We start from the raw sequence: 21457 nt of genomic DNA on the forward strand, positions 1-21457 counted from the left end.
CAAGGGCCTCTTTCCTTTCACAGTGCCTGCGTCTCTCAAGTCCCACTTGCTGCCAGGTATGACAGAAAGAACAGTCCCTATCTCCTCAACAACCCTTCACTATTCACAAAGCTTCTGGGATGTGCTGCTCTGTTTTCACGGGGGAGACACTGAGTCACACAGCCAGTGAACAGCCAGGCCTAACATTCAAAGTCAGGCTAAGCCATGCTGCTTTAAAACATGTTGTGTAAGGTGCCTTCAAAGAAACGAGACTGTGGAATCACCCTGAAGTGTGTAGTAATGCTAGGGCTGAAAAAGATGGGATCGGAGCGGCCACTGAGTCACCCATCTAGATTTTCTTTGTAAGCCTCTTATTCCCCCGGGCTAGGGTCAAGCATGGCAGGGGACAGACCACTTCCCTAGCACTGGGCACTGTGCCATTGTGAGTGCCTTAAGCAAGACTTGCACCCTTTACCTTGTGCACATGGACCTTAGTCCTGCCCTGGGGAGTGACTCAGAGTGAGCAGGGCCCTTCTTCCCATGGCAGTACTTCACTGGTCTAGCCAATGTGTTCCTTTCATCTCAGCATCAAGGCACGAGAACCTGGCAGGCCATCCTGTGACAAGTGCCTGATCTGGAGGGAGAACCTTAAAAGTGCTCAGAAGAGCCTTCATGGGTTGGTAAAACCCATTGAAACCAAGGATCCCAGCTCTCTTTGTCCCTCTAATGCCTCAGTTTCTCCAAGTTTCTCCCCAGTAGGAGTCCCTTTCATGTGGGATTGTTGTTGGTGTTGTCTCTCACTTTCGGTTCTGTTTTGCTGTAGTATGATAGTGGACACACGTGTGAGGGGCTTCATGACCTCCTCTGTGTCTACAGAGCCCTTCTTTGGTGTTGACCCTAATATCAGTTTTTTGTTTGTTTGTTTGTTCTTCCTCTCATGCAGCTGTCTTAATGATAAAGTCTGTGGAGCACATCACAGAGTCTGACTGCTTCCTCCTGGGCCAGAAAGCTGGTTTGCTCATTTTTGAACCCATTTGACTTCTATGCAGCCAGTTTTGAACCGCACCAGTGTCTGGTTGACCTGTGTTGTAGACAGACGTACTGAGCACTATGTGCTCCAATGCTGCGTAAAGAGTGAAGACATTTGCAAGACATATGTAAAGATGAACCAAGATATCATCCATCACTCTGTTTAAATGGCATATCTCTCGGGCAGAGGGATTCAGAAACAACAGTGAATTGGAGCCCAAAGTCTAGCACTTTGCTCTATTCACAGCCACAAGCAGGCTGGAGTTCTCAAAGGGCCTCTCCCCATGTTTTTAGATAAACCTTATTGCTTAGCCAAAGCATGTTAGACGTTCTTCCAGATGTAGAACTCACGGTCTGCCGAGGAGGTGAGGTCAGAATGTCATGTTCAAATACAGGACACAGGCATTATCTTGCGAGTGTTCTCATTTGAAGTACACACTTGTGTACACTTTTTCTGCAATTGTAGGTTAATATTTTTAATAACTTACGTAGTGTTAGTGTTATGTGAAGAAGAGGCAAATGTGCTCCCTAAGTAAACAGTGAAACGTTAGTAATGATCTCTAAAGTCGCCAAGATGAAGCTCCATACGCATTACGCTGCTGGAGTGCAGCTTCCCTCTTTACTGTAATTACTCTTAGCTGATGGAGATCTATAAATTCAAAGGCTTGAATTCAGAGAAGGCTCATTATGTATTGTTGAGCAAGGAACTAAAGAAATAATGGTTGGAAGACAGTAATACTCTGTCTATAGCTATGCATTTCTTTCCCAAGAAACACAGAGTTTTATTTAGCCTCCAAAGCTGATCACCAACAGGAACACATGAAAGAGAGAAGCTTCTAGAAAATTCCTAATTCCTATTTGTCTGCTATAGCTTCAGCTGAACTGTACACTAGGTACTGTGCTAGGCACATGGAAGTTTGCTTACTGTCAGCCTCAGACCCTGTGCCTTCTTGATGGAACTTGGAGACTTGAGAGAGAGCTCCTGCAAGGCTACACAGACATTTAGAAACAGACCCAGGGCTGGAAATGATCTCTGCCACAAAGGACTGCCTCGCACCCTAAGTCATTTGTTTAGTGGGAAATGAGCCAACCCTTCAGACTTGGCTCATGCTTATTGTAATCATAGCCAAACTGAGACCCAGAACAATATTTTTTCCTTCAAGCCCATACTACACCGGCTAAGCTAATAGCAAGGATATGTGATTATCTAAGCCTGTATACAAAGACAAAGTCAATTCCTAGAGAACTTAAGACCATATTAAACATATTTTAAAAGTCAGAAAATTACACACAAATACTTTTTTGAGAAGTTAAAACTTAAATTTTAAAATAACTAAAGAAATTATAAGATAGTAACTGGTTTGCCAACACTATAAAAATATAAAAATCTCTGTATATGAAAATATAACAAAAATAGAAATTGCAAACAATAAGACAAAGTGTCTATTATAGTGAAGCCAGGGTTGGCACATAAGTCATAAGGAGACCCCAAATTCTATTAAATGAGTGGAGGTCCCAGTCCCTCTGTTAACAACAGTAAGAGTGGTGATAGGAAATATGTGGGGGAAATTTAATTCTGTAAATACACGAATCCAGAATAAAGAAGTCGTGAAATACCATTGCCTAGCTCCCAAATTAACACACCTCACTCAGGTACTGTGTGTGATGGCACCCGTAACAGTTCCCCGAGTTGGACAGCCTCAACGGCAGAGCCTGCTTTTCTTACAGTTCCAGAGATGAGCAGTCTGAAGTCAGAGCCATGGCCAGCTTGTTTTCTTCTGAGGCCTCTCTCTGTCAGGAGGTGACTGTTGTCAGGCATGTAACTGCCAGCTTTCCTGTGTGTCCTCAGCTTTGGTCCTCAAAAAGGCACTAATTATAGTGAAGCCAAGCCCTTCCTGGTGCCTCCAGCTCACCCCTTAGCCCTTATCACCTCTTGCGAGGCCTGGTCTCTAACTAAACCTACTCACTGCGTGTTGAGGGAGCTGCGGGCATCTTCCCACAGCCCGGCTCCTGGCCGCCTGGTTAGCTTATGCCCCGAAATAATTACATGGAAACTGTATTCTCTTAAATACTGCTTGGCCCATTAGTTCTAGCCTCTTAATGGCTAACTCTCATATCTTGCTTTAACCCATCTCTAATAATCTATGTAGCACCAGTCTTACGGGGAAAGATTCAGCATGTCTGACCTGGCGGCTTGCTTCATTGCGTCTGCCCCAGAGAGGAGAGCTATCGAGTCTGTCTGAGGCATCTTACCTCACTTCCTCTTCCTCCCAGCATTCTGATCTGTTTACTCCACCCACCTATGTTCTAACCTATCAGGGCCAAGCAGTTTCTTTATTAATTAACCAATGACCTTCCTCCATTAACTGCGTGCAGTCTTTGGGTAGAAACTGGGCTCTGTGCAAGTTTAGAATGCAGGAAAGGGACACAACACAGTTCAACTCATAATGACCCAATATTATCTCTCCTAGAGATTTATAGTACGGAAAAGGCAAAGAAGAAAATATGTGCTTAGAATGTATCCCGTGTAGTGCTTCAATAATCTCCATTTAAAACAGCTGAAAATTCCTAGCAGAAGTTAAATAATGGTGACATCTTTTCAATAGGCTATTTTGCACCCATTAAAAAAAGCAAGTGTGAAAACCATAAAACCATTCTTATAATTCTTAGTGTTATTGAGAAGACTTGTATCATATGATCCCCTGTGAAAAGATTGTCTCAGTTCATAGCTCCTGGAAGGGGAGTGTGGACACCGTCTTGCTCTCTATGAAGACTGCTTTCTTTTCCAAAGTATTGTGCTTTCCTTTTGCTTTTTAATTTGAAGAAGAATAAGTGGTGAGGATACATGAGATGGAGGAAGAGAAACCGCCCTCGGTAGTAGACAGACCAGATCATTAAAGCTTTAGTTAGAATTGTAGACAAAGGCTTTCTGAGGCCTAACAAGTTAACACAATGTGGTTAGTGCCTAGAGTGTTGTGGCCAGTGCGGGGTGAAAGGAGAGCCTGGCTGCTACTGCTGATTAAAGACAAACAGGCAACAGGCGTGCGGAGAGGCGCTGACCTAATGCTGTGGCTGCTCATTTCCTTTCTGGTCGGCGCTTCTCTTTAAAGTAGTTAGAATGGATCAGACAAAAACCGTGTCTGTCATTACTCTTGCTATAAGTGTGTGTGAGGGCACCCACGCTCCACAGAACAGTGTGGAGGTCACAGTACCACTTTTGGGAGTCAGCCAGGGATGGGACTGAGGTCGTCAGGTCTGGGAGGCAAGCTGTCACCCACTGAGCCATCTCATCACCCCTGCTCCTTTTTTACTTTTCAATATGGCATTGAACTCACTATGTAGCCCAGGCTGGCCTTGAGCGTCTAATGTTCTGTCTTCCAACAGCTGGAATTACAGCTCCACCATGCTCAGATTTTGTTTACTTTTTCACTCTGCATGTTCCAGATATGCACAGAATGATTGTCTCCACAGCATTTTCCTTACAGAACACTATGCTGAAGCCGTTCTGTGCTTCTAAGAGCAGGCAGGAGGCCACGGGAGAAAATGAAATGAGGCAGTCACTACCATTTTCCCCACACTCCATCCTGAGAGGCAAGAGCAGAATCCCCGCAAGCCTTTCCCCACTCCCTGCCCACGACTCTTGGTCCTGACTCTCCTCTTCCTGGGGGCATCTCAGCGAGGAACACTGAACTCCAACAGGCCTCTGCTCCTCCTGCTCTCTCCCTGCTGGTCTCTGCAGCTCCCGGGAAGGCAGAACCCTACTCACCAGAAGCACGTGTGATAGATATCAGGTCCGGACAAGCAGTGGCAGGGACCAGCTGTGCCAGAGGAGCTCTCTCCCTTCAGCTGAACCTATCTAGACAACAGCCTTGAACACTTACCTAGGACTTCTCACTCGGCAGGCCTAGACTCAACCTTTCATCCAGGAGCTCTATCAGACATTGGACAGGGCCTGCTGGCATGCAGCTGTTTCCTAAAGGCTATGGTAGAGCCTTTATGTTGAAGGGTAAACCAGAAAATGACATGTGAAGTAGCCCCTAGGGCGTGTGCTTGCACTCCGCACAGATAACCATGTGGAGTGAAACAGTAAGACCTCTGCCTGTGGGTGATCTATCCATTCACATCCTTATTCCGCAAATCCTGGGGTGCGACCGTCCTGTGGCCAGCCGCTCCGATCGTGGGGGCTGCCTGAGTAGAGACAAGCTATGGAGTCTCCACCCTGGAGAGGCTGCTGTTCTAGAAGGAAACCAAGAACAGACAAACTCAGAGCTGAGCTGCTGAGACAGACCCCATCACGAGGCGCCCACACAGTGTTCATCGTTATGTGAGGATACAGCTACCATAGCGGAGTCCTGTGGATGCCGAGAGCATGTCTCTGCAACTGTGCATGTGGTGGGGAGCAGGAGCTCCATGTGATGAAGATTGATGCTTGACAAGTGTGAAAAGCAAGGGTGGGCTTGCGCAGAGTGTGCTGAGTTAGAGAAACCACAGAGCTTACAGACACATGGGCACCCTATCAGGCCATGGTGGGAGCCCTCATAGGGCAAGAGAACCTGGCTCTTACACCAGTTACGTCTCCTGTATAGTATTTCCAAGCAATAAAAGCCCAAAGCCCAATAGAGATAAACTAGATATTTTACTAGGTCAAAGGTATCTGTGCATGAATTCGGAAAGCCCAAACCAGGTGTGGTTTGTACCTGTAACCCCAGCGCTCCAGAACCTGAGATAAGAGGGTTGCTGTGAATTCCAGTTTTAGGCCAGTTTGAGTTACATGTGAGATTCTGCCTCAAAACAAGTGTGTGAAATAGAAGCCGGAGAAAGAGCCCTGAGGGCTTGGAGATGCCAGGATAGCAGCATCCAATGCCCTTAGGATCGGAGATTGATTTGCTGCCAAAATAGATCTTTATCACATATTTGTACAGTTTACAAAACTGTGACAGCATTTACTGAAGTCAGCTCGCTTGGCTATTTAACCGATGTGAACTGCACTGGGTAGTAAAATAGAAAAACTATGAAACCCTTGTACCCTCCACCATCCCCTGCAGTGGGGAACCAGAAAGGTCACCCCAGAATAGCAGGAAGAGGTGTGTGTCAGGTGTGTAGGGGGCTTGAAGGGAGGAAGGATGAGCCTGGCTAACAGCTTTAGAAAAGGTCACAAGAAAGTTGCACTGGAGCTGATGTTTATGTTGGGCTATGAACAATCCTGATGCATTGTTGATAAAGCCAGCAAATGTTATCATCTCTGCTTCTCTCAGTCTGTGCCAGTAGATAGTGTCTTCCTCCTCAGTACCTCCATCACAAACAGGTAGGAAGAAGCACACTGTGTAGAGTTTTGTGATAGAGTTGATCTAATTAATTATTTCGTTAATTAATTGACTTTGAATGCCACATAATTTTTGAGGTCCATACAACCACAGTTAAAACCTGCCATGACAGTGGATAGAACCAGCCATGCAATGGTCTCATGTTGCCAGAGGGCAGTAATGATTTCCGATATGCTATCCATGTTGACTCAGTTCTTTGCAAGAAGGAATGATAATCCAAAACAGTAAAAATGTAAATAAAGCAACAAAGCCATGGAGAGTCATGTGTAGACATGGAAGATGCGACCTGCGCCTCCCACGGCTTCAGTGAGATGAGTATCACCCACTGCCCCTCAGTGTCTTTCTGCTCACTCTCACCAGAGCAGGAAGACAGGCTTTCTTACCCTGTCAAGATTTGTCTTCATGTGGCTCTGCATTCAAGAGAGAATTGGGGTTAAAGAACATAGATGAAAAGACAAAGAAAATGGTAAATGTGGTTGTTAGGCTCGCTTGGACTTTAAAGGTGCAGACTGTGGTTCTACAACTTACTACAATGTTAAGCAAACATTTCTTGCACGTTAATTTCCGTACGTGTGAAACTGAGACATGAAAGTGCTGACTTCCCAGGCTGAACTGGAAGGGGCTCCTTGAAGTGCTGCTTCTGTAACATTAAACATGATGCATGGTTCAATATATGATTGTTGGAATAGTCAGGGCTCGAGCAAGGGTCTGGTGCATTGTCTGCTTGTGTTAAAAGGAAGCTGTATCTGTCCATCTCTGACCTTCAAGGTGCTCACTTGCCCCCTGCACTGTTTGGCCTAGGTCACCTTCAGCTGGATGTGCATAATGCGGAAAGCCAGCAGACTGCTTGTGACCACCTCGTGGAGAGCACAGGGAATTGTGGGAGATAAGGCTGCAAATGTCCACTCACAGGTTTCTTATTTCTTGAAGGTGGATGACTCCAATTGTGACCAGGAGCTGCTTGACTTGCTTGTGGATGCCAGGCTGTTGGTGAAATGTGTCTCCACACCCTTCTATCCACGTATTGTTGGTCACCTTGTGGCCACCAAGCAGCAAGGACACTGGGATGCAGAGGAACTGGCTAGCCACCTGCAGGAGGCCGGATATGAAGTCGAAGCTGGGTCACTCCTTCTGGCTGTGCAGGGGACTCACCAGGCCTTCAGAACTTTCAGCACTGCGCTCAGCGCAGTGAGGCAGTGGGTGTGAGCACAGTTTCCCATGACCCTGCCCCTGGAGTGAGAGGCCGTCGGACCCTGAAGCACAACATGTAGAAGTTACCTGTTCTCAGCATTTCTAACAGTCATGAATAAAGGCGTATATAAGTGGCAAGCAGGTGCTCTTAAGTGCTTTCTTCCTCATACTGATGGGTTTGCATATTCTGTTATTACTGTTGAGTACTTTATTTTATTTTTGCCTTTTCTGGTTGGAACACAGTTAACTGAATCAGAAGCTATAGCTCAGAAAATTGGAAATGGTGGCATGTTGTGTGAGAGATCGTAGTATAGCCAGTGGCTTGGCCAGCTGTCGTAGGCTGGAGGATGAATAGTCCTGTGTTCAAGGCTCAAGATGGTCCAGTAGTCAACCTCCTCAAGCCTTGAAGATCAGTTGTATGAAGATCAGTGCTATATTATATAGCTCACAGAGTTAATGAGTATTGTATGAAGGTGTGTGTAGTAAGTCTTTCTCTGTCCTGCCAGCCAGCTCCCAAATAATGACATGGAGACTTCCGATTAATTATGAAAGGTTGACCTTAGTTTAGGGTTGTTTCTAACTAGCTCTTATAACTTAAATTAACCCATTTCTATTCATCTGTGAACTGCCATGTGGCTCATGGCTTTTATCTCTCCTCCTGCGTGTCCTGCTTCCTCTGCATCTGGCTGGTGCCTCCTGCTTTCTTCTTCCCAGAGCTTGCTGTCTGGAAGTCACACCTATACCTTCTGCCTAGCTATTGGCTGTTCAGCTTTTTATTAAACCTATCACGGTGACATATCTTCATGCGATGTGATCAAATATCTTGCCTCAGGTGTGTATAGTGAAGCTCCATCAAGTACATAGAAAAGGTTTAAGTAGTAATGATACTAATACTAACTGTCCTGCCTGTTAGCTATTAGAATATGTGGATGTTGTCTATAAGACACAGCCAGATGATCAGGAATAACACATGGGCTGCTGATCAATTAGCATGATTGTCAGCGTAAGCATATGAAGGCTGACACATTCGCATGTCCGTAAAGTCACAGAAGGGCATCCCACGGTGAAGGGGATAAGGACTCTCACACATTGCTCCTCCTGCCCAAGCATGTGATCAAAGACAGAACCTATGGCCCAGTTTCCTGGATTTGGTTTTCAAAAGAGTCTCATTCAAACCTCACAGCAACAGCCTAGGTCATGGGTTGGGGGAGCATTCATACCAACACCATGTCCTTTCCCATCACTATACTCTGGCTCGAAGGTCCTCCCCCCTGCCAGCACAAAATAATTTGGGAGGGGAGTTAGCTGATAATCAATATGTGTAATATATGTGTAAAAGGGATGACATTTTATTAATCTTTTGTCACGAACAGTAACCTGAAGATGCTGCCCGTGGTCAGTTTCCATTTCCCGCTAAAACCAGTAGGGTGACCATAATTGTGCTCCATGTAAGACTCTGCCTTGTAGCATATTGGAGTAGAATGACGCCACATCCTAAGCCATGGATGCCCATCCAGAGGACAGCAGCCTCTAAGGATGTTGTCTCTTCACCTGCTAGCCTGTGTGCACTGGCGTCCCCTTGCTCCTACTTCTCTGGAAGCAGCTGTGCACTCTAAACAGAACACTCCAGTTGTCTTTGGACACTTGCTGCTAAGTGCACTCTCCCAGCCCATGGCCTCTGAGTTCCTCTCCCTAGATCTTAGTAGCACTTGAGAAAGGTTGTCACAAGCCTCAAGTCCTTGAGGAGAAAGAGATAACCTATGCTTTCACTCCATAGCCTTGCTTGTCTGGAGCCACACTTGAAGGGTTTAAACAGTTGCTATGGATGGGAGGACAAAACCAGAATGCATCAAATTCACTCCAGATAGATAGCAAACAGTTGCAGAATTGGTCCAGAATAGAGTTGATCTCTGTGTTAGTGTTCAGAACAACCACCATAAATGCCAAATTGAGTAAAATAGCTTGTCTTTCTGGTGAAGAATTCATCAGCTACCTCAGACTTTGCTCTTTGAAAATGAAGCAGAAGTGGCTACAGTGGCCTCCAGATGTGCAGTGTAGAGACCTGGGGTAGAGACTCGATGAGCAAGGGTGGCTTTAAAGTGGCCTTCCTATAAAAATAGCCTAGGTGTGAACTCAGACCTCCACACAGGCTACTTGTCTGTAACCCTGGGTTTCCTCCTCTGTAAGGAGGAGTAATAGTACCTCCCTCAGTTTATTAAATTGACTAATGATGAAAATCAGGGTTTGGCTCAAGAGCAAGCCTTGGCTACAGTGCCACATTCATTTCATCATGAAATATCTTAGACCCTCTACTGAGCAACCTGCATGAACTTTTGGAGAATATTTAAGTGACACACTACTCTGTTTTCCGTTCCCTTCTTCTGGGGAGCATCAAGTGGGCTAGACAGGCTATCTCAAATGAAAACAACACCAAACTGACGCTGACATTTCCAAAATCCCCATCTCACTTATCACTGAGAGGCCTTTATGCAAACCTTCCCTGGTGGCCTAGCCTTCTCCAAGCAGATGTTTGTGATCTGACCACACTGACATGCTCTGTAAGATAGCTGTTATTATAATATCACTTAACTGACCAAGGGCAGATCAAGGACTCCTGAAGTGATTAACAGCCACTTTTGAAGGTCACCTGGACCAGGGGTTACCACAGGCTACACTAACTAAACCCCCCAAGGGCAATTGAAACACTGATGTCTGAACCTGGAGTGCTTTATCGCATCCTCTGACCAACAAATGGAGTCATAACCTCTGGGATAGTCTTCCAGAGACTCCCAGCCACAGCAGGTAGGGGAGCTGAACTCCGTCCCTGGCTTACCATCCCATGTTGGCCACCAATTAGTCACTTGCTTTCATTCAGAAGCAAATAGAAAATTCATTCTCAAATAAAAACTATCATTGTGTTAGGCATTCTCCAAGACTGATGGATTAAAACTCCAGTGGCTGTGGAGTGCCAGACGTTGCAGGTCCAGAGCCAAATTATCTTGGACTTCCTTCCATTCCTTAAGTAGCCATTTACTGCCCACTTTTGTGTATGACATAATATTCTTGTGACTGCCAGACAAAATCTCCCTTTAAAAAGCATTTTGTGTGTATGGGTGTTTTGTTGGCAAGTACTTCTGTGCACCACACGTGTGCCTGACTTTAACAGAAGAGGACATTAGATCCTCTTGGACTGGAGTTACAAATGGTTCTGAGCTGCCCTTTGGGTGCTGGGAATTGAGCCTGTGTCCTGTAGAAGAGCAATCAGTGCTCTTGACCACTGAGCCATCTTTCTGGAGTATACAGACTCCTATGACCCAACCACTAAGAATATCATCCTATAGCATGTGGAGCCTGTAAACAGAGACTTCCTGAAGCTTTGCTGTAACCCCCTGAGCTGATGTTTCTACCAATGTTTTTGAAACTGTTGGTTTATGACTTTCTTTGTTCTATTCTGTAAAAAGCTTCATGAAACAGCTACCATGTTGAAACATGGAATATGGGGTAAAACAGGATTGTGATCCCAAGCCATTCATTGCTCAGATTTGTGACTCCCTTTGAGGTAAGAGATATATTCTCTTTGTCATCAAAAAGACTGCCAATCTGGCTGGTTTCTCCCTACCAGTTCCATTTTGGAAGGAAGGGCAACTGGAAGGTCCTAATTCTATTTCTGTTGCTGTCATAAAAATACCCCAACAAAGGCAATTTAAGGGAGTGTGGTGGTCTGAAGAATGCCCCCTGACTCATAGATTTGACTGCTTAGTCATCAAGGAGTAGTACTACTTGAGAGGGATTAGTGGGTGTGGTCTTGTTGGAAGAAGTGTGTCACTGGGAGTAGGCTTTGAGGTCTCAATAGCCCAAGCCAAGCCTAGTGCCTCTCTTCCTGTTGCCTGTGGATCTGGATGTAGAACTCTCAGCTACTTCTCCAACACTATGTCTTCCTATGCGCGAGCCATCATGCTGCCTGCCATGCTGATAATGGACTAAACTTTTGAAACTACAAGCAAACCCCAGTTAAACACTTACTTTGGTAAGAGGTGCTGAGGTCCTACTATCTCTTCACAACAACAGAACACTGACTAAGACAGGAAGAAAGAGTTTTTATTTCAGCTCATAACTCCAGATGACGATCTATCATTGTGAAGAAGTCAGAGCAGGGACTTGATGCCTCTAGTCTCATCTGCAGTCAAGAACAAAGAGAATGAATGCATGCGTGTTTAGTGCTCAGCTCTGCAGGATAAAAGGGCCAGCCAAAAAGACATCCACCCTGGCCCTGAAACTAGAGCCAGTGAAAGAAACACAGTTTGACCCTGAAATCAGAGCCATCTCTGCTCCTGACTAACTAACCAATCCCTGTGCGGGAAAACTAAGCAATTTCTGACCAGAAAATCTTCTCCCTAGGAAATCTCAGCCCCTAAAAAGCCGTGTGTGTGTGTGTGTGTGTGTGTGTGTGTGTGTGTGTGTGTAGTCTTATATAAAACCCTTCTGCCTATTCAATTACTGTCTGTCCTTTCCCACCCTGGCGGAGGCAGCCATTCTCCTGGACTCCTCCTTCCCAAATAAATCACTTTCTTTAAAGAGTTTTGGGTGAAGACTTTCTTTCACCAGCATGAAGCAGTAGAACATTAGCTGAGACATTTTCTTATGGGGGCTGAGCAGAAAAGCAAAGAAGAATTTTTTGAGATGTTTTCTTAGGGGGGCTGAGGGAAAAAATAAACCACAGAAGAAACAGCTGGGAAACTCCCTTAGATGTGGAGCAGAAAAAGTAACTTTGCACGGAGCCAGAGGAGATTGGTACATTCCTGCAGGGGTTTCCCTTTAGCAGAGTGAGGCAGAAGAAGTAACATCTTGGATGGGAACTGATCAGAGCTGAAAAAGAAACATAACTCTGCTAGGACATTCCCTTAGGGGAACAGTAGAGCTCAGCCAGAATGGCTCATTCTCGGAAGAGCAGGATTGCTACATCCTAAGGGAAGGACATTCCCCCATGCACCCCAGCTTCAGGAGTTGCCTGACATCCCAACAAGTCAGGATACCTTTCTCTCCAGAGCACTAAAGCTCACAAGCTCACTTTCCCTTCTCCAGATCCTAAACCCAGGTAATAGTGATGCCCTCAGGGGGCTGGGTCTTCCCATCTCAATCAGTATGATTGTGACAGTCATCACAGGCCAACCCAATCTAGACAGTCCCTCATTATGACTCTCTTCCCTTACCAGGTGATTCTAGGTTGTGTCAAGTTGACAGAAGGAACCCTCACAAAAAAGCTGGTGTCTTTATTGCCCGAAGCTATCTGCCACTTCCAGTTCACTCTTTGCCTCTCAGGGGAAAGTATGTTGGATTGGCTTGAAAAAGAAGAGATCTAATGTCAGAAGTGAAAAGTTCTGTGGTTTATTCAATCGAAGTCCGATTTGGATTGAGAGAGGTTGTTTTGTATTGGGGTTTGGTGGGTTGGTGGTTTTTAATCAGCTGTCTTTGGTCCCTGGGTCTGAATGGCAGCACCCTTGGAGGGACAGCATGAGTTAAGTTCTCCACCATTTTCAAATTAGCTCTTACCCTTTTGCAAAGAAAACTCATTATGATAAACCTAGCAGGAACTCAGTCAAAGGCAAGCTCGCACTATGATGTGGAGTGAGCTGGGGTTTCTATAGTTAACTGTAAACGCTAAAGCTCCATGCGCGTTTGGCTTCAGCAGCTGGGGATTCAGTCACTCTCCTTAATAACTCAGAGTCATTAAAAACTGAAGATGGCTTATACAATGGCAAAATAGACTTAGGCTTTACAGGAAGAAAAAGAAGCTTCTTCATTTGAGTACTCGTGCGATGGGTTTTCTCACCGCTGGCAGACCTGAGTTGGAAGACTGGTTTTCCATTCTGATGAATCCGGAGCTCTCCAGTCTGAGAGCAGCCTTGCACACTTGAGAGCATTAGAGTGCAACCTGCTCACAGCGGCCAGTCCAGGATCACACACACCAAATGGTTGCTGGTGAAATGGGAAGTTCATTCCACTCTGGACCGGTGTTGAACTTCTAGGGTATGATTTCCCCGGAGCTCTGGCTGGCTGCCTGCAAGCACCCAGGCCCATTCCAGAAGCCAGAAGCTTTATAACCCAAGCAGGGGAGAGAAGCCAGGGCTGTGTGATTTGATGCTGGTGGGTTCTGGAAACAGGAATTGTTCTAATGCTAAGGAGAACAGAGGCAGAACAGATGGGAATTTGGACCTGGCTCTCACCCATCCTTAGCCTACTGATGTAGGGGGGGTGCTATTCTTGCAAGCAGCATACTGTTGTTAAGAGCACATTTAGACTAAAGTCAGGCCTATGAATCTGAAGTCAATTTGGCCAATTTATGACCTTGGTCACCTCTGTTTATCTTCCTCTGTTTCTGTTACCGGCCACACTTCCTCATTGTAAGCCTCAAGTTCATTTTCAGGTAAAGCAGAGGATGAGGCTGGGAAGGAAGAAGAACACCTGGAAGAGAGAGCTAGAGGAGGGTGGACCTAGGCCTTGACCTTGCTCAGCCCTCATTGGGAGGCCAGACAGGAGACTGAAATCCTAAGGATGCACCCTGACTGTTCCCTGTCTCATCTTTGGAAACTTGAATCATGACTCTCTCTACATCTGAACTGGGCTAAGGCAGCATTAAGAATCCTGCCCTTCTAGGAGTAAGACAGACATTCATTTTGCTAACCAGGAGACTCAGGACAGGCCTTCCTATCATGTCAAGGTTTGTTGTCCTTTGGTTAAGGTGTAAGCCAGAGTTCAGGGGCTCGGGTCCTGCGATGCGCAGACTCAGCTTGCTTCTCTCTTAGGAAAGGGGCTGAACTGCCCTGGATATTTGCTGTGTGTATTCATACTCAGATCCAGGCATGTCCCCTTGAGCAGTGTCACTGAACCCTGCCCCACTCTCCTCCCTTGCCACCCATCATGTATTAGGCTGAGTCCTTGGATGTTCCTCCTGCCTGTCCCATGCTGCAAACAGTGTCTCCTGTGTCCTCCTGGGTCCTACGCTTTCCTCTCTGGCTGCCTCACCTCAAGTCCATGGCCTCTCTTGACAGCCATATCAGCTGCCTCTTTATTATGGACATCTTCCTTGTCACACTTCAATTTGAAGCCCTTTAGTGATCTCTTGTCTGAAACTCTGTAGCATGATGGTAAAAGCATTCCCTATGCTTGGGTGGGGAGCTGCTTCATGCAACATAAAAATCCTTTCTAAACAATTCTCACATTAACCCTATTATATATTATTTTTCATGTATTTTATGAAACATTGTGAGATTTATGGGGATCTCAATGCTGCTCAATCATAGTCAGCAGAACTAAACCAGTACCTGCTTGTCTCCTAACTCTCTTCTGTAGTAGGATGTTCCAGGTAGTGTGTGTCTGTGTGTGAACATCATAAAGACTTTAAGCATACCGTGCAGTAGATTGAAGCCTGTTTGCTTTGTGTGACCCATTATCAGAAATTTCTCCTCATGCATAATTGAAACTTTCTACACATTAAACAGTTTCCCATCTCCCCCGACCCCATTTGAGCTGATGCTGGGCTGTTACATAAGTGAGCACATACAGTATTTGTCTTTTGGTTATAATTTGGCTTACTTAATGCAAGAGGGGGCTTTTGTAATTTTTTTTAAAAAATCAGAGACTGTGGTATGTTGATTATATCCACTGTACTGACAATTGGAAACTCATTCATTTTCTTTTTTTTTTGAGAAATTGAAAAGATAAATTAAAACTTCCCTAATATTACAATTATGGTGTGCCACCTCAAATTCTTGCATTTGTCAAATAAGTTGGAGGAGTCTTTTAGTAAACCACTGGATGCAGCCATGGGGTTTTATTTAAAAGTCTTACATGGTTTCCTGGTAGCTGAGTCTGCCTTCTTATACAGAAAGCATTTCCCAATGTTTTAAATTAGCTCATTTACCAAGAGTATTCCCTGAACTTGAAAAGTTTGGAAGAGCTGATTCCAAGCCAGATGCCACATCCTTTTGGAGTAAAATCCTTGATAATGTTCTCCCTTGATTTCATGATGTAAATTTCCTACTTTTCAAATATTTTTAAAAATTATGTTCATGTGTGTGTGTAGGTGTATCTTTCTGTCCTGCCAGTCAGCTCTATCCCACCAGCCAACTCCCAAATAAACACACAGAGACTTATTATTAATTATAAATGCTGGACTGATAGCTTAGGCTTGTTACTAACCAGCTCTTATAACTAAAATCAACCCATGTTTCTTATCTACACCCTGCCCTGTGATGGTACCTTTTCCCCACATGACATGTTCACCTCCTACTTCTCCTGTGTCTGGCTGGCGACTCGGCCATTCATCCCAACATTCTCTCAGTCTGGCTTTCCTGCCTCACCTCTTCCTGCCCAGCTATTAACCAATTGACCCTTTATTAAACCAATGAGAGTAATACATATTCACAGTGTACAAAAGGATTATTCCGCGGCATCTGTGTGTGGGTTTAAGTGGATGACTGTAGTGCCTATGGGGGCCAGAAGAGGGCATCGAGGATTCCCCTTGGGCTAGAGTTACAGATGATTGTGAGTCTCCCAATGTGGGTCCTAGGATCTGAATTCAGGTCATCTGTAAAGGCAGTGCTTAACTACTTGTTCATCTCTCTAGAATCCTTTTTCTAATTTTTCATCCCGCTGAGACAATCCATGTTTTTCTTAAAAGTCATCTACTTCTCGGAGTTAAATAAAAGTGTTGAATCATAAACAGGTATCACCTTTATGCTTTATTTTGTATATCTTTATATTTTTAGGGTAGTTTTGTTTGTTTAGTTACTTTTCCTGCTGCTGACAGAATACCCTGATAAGAGTAACAAGGGAAGAAGTGTTGATTTTGGCTTGTAGTTCCAAGGGGATGCAGTTCATCGTGGTATCTTAGGATGCCTATCGCTGTGAAGAGACACCATGGCCACAGGAACTCCTATCAAGGAAAACACCTAATTTAGATGGCTTAGAGTTTGGAGGTTTAGTCCACTATTGTCATGGTGGGGGGCAGGGCAACACGCAGGAAGACTTGGCCCTGGAGAGTCAGCTGAGCGTTCTCCATCTGGATCCACAGGCAGCAGGAAGAAACTATGAGCCACTGGCCTGGCTTGAGCATCGGAGACCTCAAGGTTTACCCACACAGTGACTTATTCCTCCAACAAAGCCACTCCTACTCCAATAAGACCACACCTCCTAATAGTGTCACTCCCTGTGAGCTTATGGGGGCCATTTCCGTTTAAACTACCATAGGGCGGAAGGCATGGCAGCAGACAGGAGCCAGTCTGTCTTGTCACAGCAACAGCAGGTAGCAGCCAGAGTGCTCTTTATTCACCTTTTACTAAGTCCCAGACCCAGCCCTTGATACGGCACCACCCAGCCCACATTTAGAGTGGGTCTTCCTACTCAGCTAATCTAGAAAACCCCTCACAGCCATGTCCAAAGACTCATTTTCCCTGTGATTCTTAAGTCCTGTCAAGTTGACAGCCAGTGTCACAGCTGTGTACATTTCCGGGGCTAATTTTGTATGTTTTAGACAAACTGAGAGTTCTGTCACCTGATTTTTGTTTGTCTGTTTGTTCGTTGTTATTTTTGGCAGTCGAAAGGTCACCTCCTGTTGTTCAAAGCTTTGATTTCCCAGCATTCCTTTCTTACTCATCGCTAACAGGCCCCAGTTGCAGGCTTTGTAAAAGTTCCATAGGGTTTTGCTTTGGAGACAGATTCCATCATTAGCCTCTGTGTCCAGTGTTTCTCCTGGTGCCTGGGAAGACCTCACTCTGTGGATCCAATTGTACTGAAGGAGCCTTTCACGCCCAGCCCTGTTTTCAGAATCAAAGAGTGGTAATTTTTCTGCCCCAATCCCTGGGGGTATCCTGGGTAATGCCCAGTCTCTGGTTCCATCTGCTCTAAATAGAATCATCAAAGTCTATGGCAGCTGCTCTTCCCGGCTTCCACCATTGTATTCTCCAAACATTATCTAAGGACCTGGGCTGGACTGGGGGCTAGACTCTTCTTATTCCGATCAACTAGCCAAACCACTGTTTTCCCTGGATGCCAAAGTGTTGTCTCATTTGCTTCTTACAAAGACTCTGCAAGAAAAGTGTTTTGCATTCTCAGTCTACAGAGGAGGAAGCTTCCAGGCAGTGGGCTGAGCCACTGTTCCCAGCCCCTAGTCCCAGAGGTGGTGAATAGCTACACAGTGCATGTTTCAGGGACCCCTTGAGAAACCCAGTCTCACTACCCCTGTGCCTAGATTCCTCCCTGCTTACTTTTTTCTTTTTATTATTTTTTCATTTATTTTACATCCCTACTGGTTTCCCCTCCCTCCTCTCCTCCAAACCCCACCACCTCCACTCTGCCCCTCCCATCCACTCCTCCACTGTTTCTGTTTAGAGAACATGGGTGTCCACAAAACATGGCTCCCTGCTCATTTTTTATGTTGTCTCAGAATCTCCTCTGAAAGGTGGAGACTTTCAAACCAGAGGAACAAAGGGAAGATTGATCCCCTGAGAGAGGGTGTGGCAATTTACCTTAGGCGGTTGTGCTATTGCAGAAATGTGGATCCCACAGACAGGCTAGCCATGCAGTGTCATTCTGTAAACCGATAACCAGCCACAGAAGAGCAGGGGCCAAGACCACTGGGCTGGGGACGCAGATGCTACCTCGTGTCTCTTTTGCACTGGTTACCAACAAGCTCTGCCTTTCTCTGTGTCTGGGTTAGGCTCCCTCCTGCTCGTGACCTTCTGCAAGGGCAACACATGATTCCCTAAAGCCTGAAGCTTGTCTCACAGTTCAACCAGGGAGAAAAGGGTTTTTTTCTCTCTGCCCCTTTCAGGCAAACAGAGGACCTGGGGCTGATTCTAGATGAGGCTGCTTTCCCAGAAGGATAAGATGAGGTGTGAAGGACCTGGATCTTAATGACCATGGTGATGGAAATCTCATTAGGATGATGACAGGGAATCAGGCAAGTGTATATCTGATCCAGCAGCAACGGGAGGCACGTGCGCAACAGACTGTCTTGTCAAGAGGTCTGATGTGTTGCAGAAGGGCCGTAGTGTAGAGAGAGGAGCAGGTGAGGGAGTATGCCAAAGCTGCCACTTGCCACCTGTGTAACCCAGGCAGGGCCTGTGTGCCCCAGGTAGGACCTACGTGCCTGCTGGCATTCAGAGACATCTTACCTTGCTTTCAGACTTGCTGAAGGGAAGGGAAATATCAGCCCAGCCCTTGGCCTTGTCATTCCTTCTGGGAAAACTTACAAGGGGTTGTCATGGCAACACCCTGCTTTTTTTTTTTTCAAGCCCAGAGTCAGGCTGGCTGTTAACCGTGCAGACACTGTCAGTCTCAGGGCCAGAGGTCTTCCACTGTTCACACTGGGCTTCTGTCCAGTGGAGGCTTTGGGTTGGGCTGTTCCCAGATCACCTGGATCTCTGTCTCTCAAGGCTCTCCACTTAAGAGAATGGCTTTGGAAAGTGTCTACAAATGAGGTCTTACAGTCCCGAGCTTGCTCAGCTCACTGTTCTCATAAGTTCCAGGCATGCAGAGTAGCTGGGATTCAGGACGATGAAAGGGGTCCTTTTCTTCTTCTGTGCCAATGCCCTGCATGGCCCTTTCTCAGTCTTTGATTTGTGTGACACCTTCCTTATTCTGCTGAGGGCACAGAGGCAGGAGGGGTCAAGGGACACAGCAAGGATGCCCACTCAGATGCAGTAAAGCTGCAAACGGGGGTACTTCCACTTTGGGTCTCACCTTCTATCCCAGGATTCCACAGTGCTTCCCCAAACTGCTGCTGACTTTGCATGCTAGGACTTGGGCTTTTCCAAGCGATGGTTGCTGTTCTGCTCTTCCTGTGAAATATTCAAATACTGTAATGCTGATAGAAAAGAAAATCCTACATTATTTTCCCTTTGGTGTGTGCATGCATGCATGCGTGCATGCACATGTGTATGTATGTATGTATGTATGTATGTATGTGTGGGAGAGAGAGAGAGAGAGAGAGAGAGAGAGAGAGAGAGAGAGATTATGCCATAGTATATATGTGGAGGTCAGAAAACAACCTCAGCTATGATTCCCCATCTTTTACCTTGTTTGAGACAGGGTCTCTTGATCATCCCTGCGTATGATCACAAGTGAGCTGGGGGACTGTCCTGTGACCAACTCTCAGTTGCCTTTATGGGCAATCGGATTGTAGACGTGTGCCACTCATCTGGCTGTCCATGGGTTCTGGGAACCAAACTGAACTCCTTCATGGAGGGAATTCTGGATGGTGATGGCTTCATTCAGTAAGTAGGCCATTCTGCACATGATAGAGGCTACAGGGGCTTCTGAGCCAAGCAGTGCAAGGACAGGTATATCTGTGCTCCTGAGAACTCTGCTCTGGAGTTCTCACAAGGTGCACTGTGGTTCCGTACTCTGTTCGGTGGGCAGAATAAATGTACCAGTCTCCCGTTGCATCCTGGGACACTTTTTGATGAGGACCTCAATGGATCTCTAATCAACAACAACTGAGTTTGCGGCTGGGGAAGGAGTACAGCAATGATTAGTATTGGTAATCAACTTGAGAGACTCTGAAATCGCTGAAAAGACAAACCTCGTGGCATGAGGAGGTTTCTACAGTGACTTAACTGAGATGAGAAGCTTTAGCCTAGACGTGGGTGGCATCACTGCAGAGGCCGGGATCGTCCACTGGACGAAAAGGGGCATTTCTGCTCCTTGACAATGGATGAGATGTGAGTATCCACTGCAAGGTCCAACCCCACACCTTCTCTACCACATCCCAGACTGCACCCTGGAACTGACATAAGAGGAACCCAAATGAACCTTTACGTTGTTTCTCTCGGGTATCCTGTCAGCAAGCATTGCAGTATCATTTTATCCCCAATGGATTACAGTGAGGAAGAGCTCCATTCCCAGCTTGGATACAGATCAGGATAAGACTATTGGGGATCTCCTAACCCCTCCCCCAGTTTTCATGAATGAGTTTCAGAAGGGTCAAGCCATGGAATTATTCAGTGTATGTGTTGTGTGTACAGAAGACACAGAGACTGAGAGAGACAGACAACGTGGAAAAGCAAGTCAAGAAGAAAGAAGTGATGTGGGGGCATGCTGGCGCACGCCTTTAATCCCAGCACTCGGGAGGCAGAAGCAGGCGGGTCTCTGTGAGTTCGAGGCCAGCCTGGTCTACAGAGTGAGTTCCAGGACAGCAAGGGCTACATAGTGAGACCCTAACTCAAAATGACAACAAAAATTTTTTAAAAAGGGAGAGGAGGATAGAGAAGAAGAGAGAAAAAAGAAGAAATAAGGAGGAAGAAGGGAACAGTTGGAAGGATACAGAGACAGAAAAGAACAGCGAGAAGAGGAAGAAAGAAAAAAAGGAACAGAGGAGAGAGAAAGAGACGGCAGATGGAAAAGAAATAAAGTGAGAAAGGAAATTCTTGGAGCCCTCAGGAAATAAAGAAGAGAACCAAGTCCATAGGCTCCTCCTCTGCACCCCACATATGATTTATGTCTTATCAGTCTACACACACCCACAGTAATAAATGAATAAATAATTTAAAAAAGAATTGAGGGCTTTGAGGGAATGTTATTAGGTCATGAGAGGTTAAGCCCTGATGGGACTTCACCCATCTAAGAAGAGAGCAGAAGGAGCTTGTGGATCCCCTCCCAAGTGAGGATACAGTCAGATCAACTCTCTATGAGCAAGAGACCCTCACCAAACCTCAAAGCTATACACAATAAATTCTGATGTATGTAAATATGTAAGTCACCTGTCCCTATATACTACTGCATTGGCTGAACAAAACACATCTTTCTACATGGACAGACTGTAGGGGAGACCCAGCCCAATGGGGGGGTGTTCACATCTGGCTAATGTTTATGTATAAATCTGGTGGGCGTGAGCCCCGCAGGCCCTTTTTTGTATTTGCTGCCCATCGCTGGAT

At 45.8% G+C, this 21457-nt stretch overlaps 1 protein-coding gene across 1 annotated transcript in view; it reads left to right on the top strand.

Annotated features, from left to right (window-relative positions):
• The window catches only part of LOC121432455 (neuroblastoma-amplified sequence), a 309448-nt gene extending 301787 nt beyond the window's left edge, over window positions 1-7661 (top strand). The window contains exon 52 of the mRNA XM_041630447.1: window positions 7263-7661. Coding sequence (XP_041486381.1) covers window positions 7263-7538 — 276 coding nt within the window. The 3' untranslated portion in view covers window positions 7539-7661. The remainder of the gene's footprint in view (window positions 1-7262) is intronic.
• Window positions 7662-21457: the final 13796 nt, after the last annotated feature.

Source organism: Microtus oregoni, unplaced genomic scaffold, assembly GCF_018167655.1.
Source record: "Microtus oregoni isolate MIOR12 unplaced genomic scaffold, Mior012 000034F_ref0000314, whole genome shotgun sequence".
NCBI lineage: Eukaryota > Metazoa > Chordata > Mammalia > Rodentia > Cricetidae > Microtus > Microtus oregoni.